Source organism: Engystomops pustulosus, chromosome 8 (assembly GCF_040894005.1).
Source record: "Engystomops pustulosus chromosome 8, aEngPut4.maternal, whole genome shotgun sequence".
Classification (NCBI taxonomy): domain Eukaryota; kingdom Metazoa; phylum Chordata; class Amphibia; order Anura; family Leptodactylidae; genus Engystomops; species Engystomops pustulosus.
The window spans coordinates 118,157,867-118,160,375 of NC_092418.1; the positions used below are offsets into that span (position 1 = coordinate 118,157,867).

At 44.2% G+C, this 2,509-nt stretch overlaps 1 protein-coding gene across 2 annotated transcripts in view; it reads left to right on the forward strand.

Annotated features, from left to right (window-relative positions):
* GLB1L (galactosidase beta 1 like) overlaps positions 1 to 1,525 on the forward strand; it is a 28,646-nt gene extending 27,121 nt beyond the window's left edge. For both annotated transcript variants that reach the window (XM_072122399.1, XM_072122398.1), the window contains exon 17: positions 1,037 to 1,525. In XM_072122399.1, coding sequence (XP_071978500.1) covers positions 1,037 to 1,240 — 204 coding nt within the window. In that variant the 3' untranslated portion in view covers positions 1,241 to 1,525. The remainder of the gene's footprint in view (positions 1 to 1,036) is intronic.
* The last annotated feature ends 984 nt before the right edge of the window (positions 1,526 to 2,509 follow it).

Consider the following 2,509-nt stretch of genomic DNA (forward strand, 5'->3'; position numbering starts at 1 on the left):
ATACAGGATGTAACTCAGGATCAGTACAGGATAAGTAATGTCATGTATGTACACAGTGACTGCACCAGCAGCAGAATAGTGAGTGCAGCTCTGGGGTATAATACAGGATGTAACTCAGGATCAGTACAGGATAAGTCATGTCATGTATGTACACAGTGACTGCACCAGCAGCAGAATAGTGAGTGCAGCTCTGGAGAATAATACAGGATGTAACTCAGGATCAGTACAGGATAAGTAATGTCATGTATGTACACAGTGACTGCACCAGCAGCAGAATAGTGAGTGCAGCTCTGGGGTATAATACAGGATGTAACTCAGGATCAGTACAGGAGAAGTAATGTCATGTATGTACACAGTGACTGCACCAGCAGCAGAATAGTGAGTGCAGCTCTGGGGTATAATACAGGATGTAACTCAGGATCAGTACAGGATAAGTAATGTCATGTATGTACACAGTGACTGCACCAGCAGCAGAATAGTGAGTGCAGCTCTGGGGTATAATACAGGATGTAACTCAGGATCAGTACAGGATAAGTAATGTCATGTATGTACACAGTGACTGCACCAGCAGCAGAATAGTGAGTGCAGCTCTGGGGTATAATACAGGATGTAACTCAGGATCAGTACAGGATAAGTAATGTCATGTATGTACACAGTGACTGCACCAGCAGCAGAATAGTGAGTGCAGCTCTGGAGTATAATACAGGATGTAACTCAGGATCAGTACAGGATAAGTAATGTCATGTATGTACACAGTGACTGCACCAGCAGCAGAATAGTGAGTGCAGCTCTGGGGTATAATACAGGATGTAACTCAGGATCAGTACAGGATAAGTAATGTCATGTATGTACACAGTGACTGCACCAGCAGAATAGTGAGTGCAGCTCTGGGGTATAATACAGGATGTAACCCAGGATCAGTACAGGATAAGTCATGTCATGTATGTACACAGTGACTGCACCAGCAGCAGAATAGTGAGTGCAGCTCTGGGGTAAAATGCTATGTATGGTTACTATATCTTATTTTTCTCTCCAGGGACAAGTCTGGATAAATGGCTTTAACCTTGGACGTTATTGGCCTGTAAAGGGCCCACAAGTAACTCTTTATGTGCCAGGAACTATTCTAAGTACCTCACAGATAAATAACATTACGCTACTGGAACTGGAGACTGCACCGGAGAAGCCTTTGGTCATGTTCCTGGATAAACCCATCCTGAATGGGACTAATGTGGGGAAATAAATCGGGGGAAGCCTCGGACACTCATGTAATGCACTTGTATATGTGATCTTTGGGAATCTTTGGAGTCCGAGAATTGATGGATCCAGAACTTTATGTATTAAGATCAGGGAAATCCCAGACAGCAGCTGAGACTACGGCTCCAGCACCACAAGAATGTGAATCACTAAATCATCATGTGGGTTTTGTTTTTTTTCAAGGCAATTTCTTCAGTTTTTTTTGTTTTGCACTTTGTTATCCGATTTGTTATCTAATTGGTCATTAAATACTGGGTCAGATCTCCTGCCACATTGTGGACCAGCGCACATTCTTAGAGGGAGAACTATTAGGTATTGTCCCTGAAGAGATGTGTATTCTTACCTTTGTGTATGCTGTTAGTAGCAGCAGGACTGTGATATATGATTTTGATATTCCAGGATTGTAGTTTCTGTGCACTGGGGTGTATCCTCACACTGCTGTGCTCTGTGCTCTCTGTAATGACATATTCCACTTCCCTTCATACAGAGTGAGTACTGTACTGTAGTATGCAACTACAAGCTTACTCCTAGCAGAGCCGTGCATCTCATCTCATGAGTACATGGCCCCAGAACAATTGGAGAAACCAAAATCCTATAATATAAATCCATATTTCACAGCACAGCTCCTACTAGCAACATACACAGAAGCATAATGACACATCTCTCCAGGGATAATACCTAGGGCTAGGGTGGCTGCAGACAAACCTGTTCATCCTGTGGAAACCAAACCGGATGTTGGTTGGATCCCAACGCCTTGCACTGGACAGGACTCCCTGTCTGTCGGCTGAACAGCAGCACCAACACTAACAGGTCTTACAGTACCGGTGCTGCAGTTTGGTTGGCAGACAGGGAGTTCTTGCAACATATTTCTGTTTGATGCAAGGACTCCCATCGAGTGCTGGACTAGGACAAACACCCATATAATACGTATAGAAGTGAATGTAGAGTTTTGCACCTCTGCAACTTCTCCTTTAAAAACTTTTATGTCATACATTTGTGCCCACTGTTGTGGTGAAGATGATAGAGATGATTTTGGACTGTCTCCACTTATCTGATCGCTGGAGGAAGGGGGGGGGGACCCCTAGAATCCTCAGATATTACAAGAACAGTCCATAACCGCTCCATATGAGAAGCACTGGTGAAGTGTTAGTCTCCAAGATGCCTCTGTGTGATCAGACACTGAGGAATGTTTGACATTTGGCAGAAATTACAGGATCACAGACGCCAGGAATGATGACAGCCGCCCCCCCCCCCC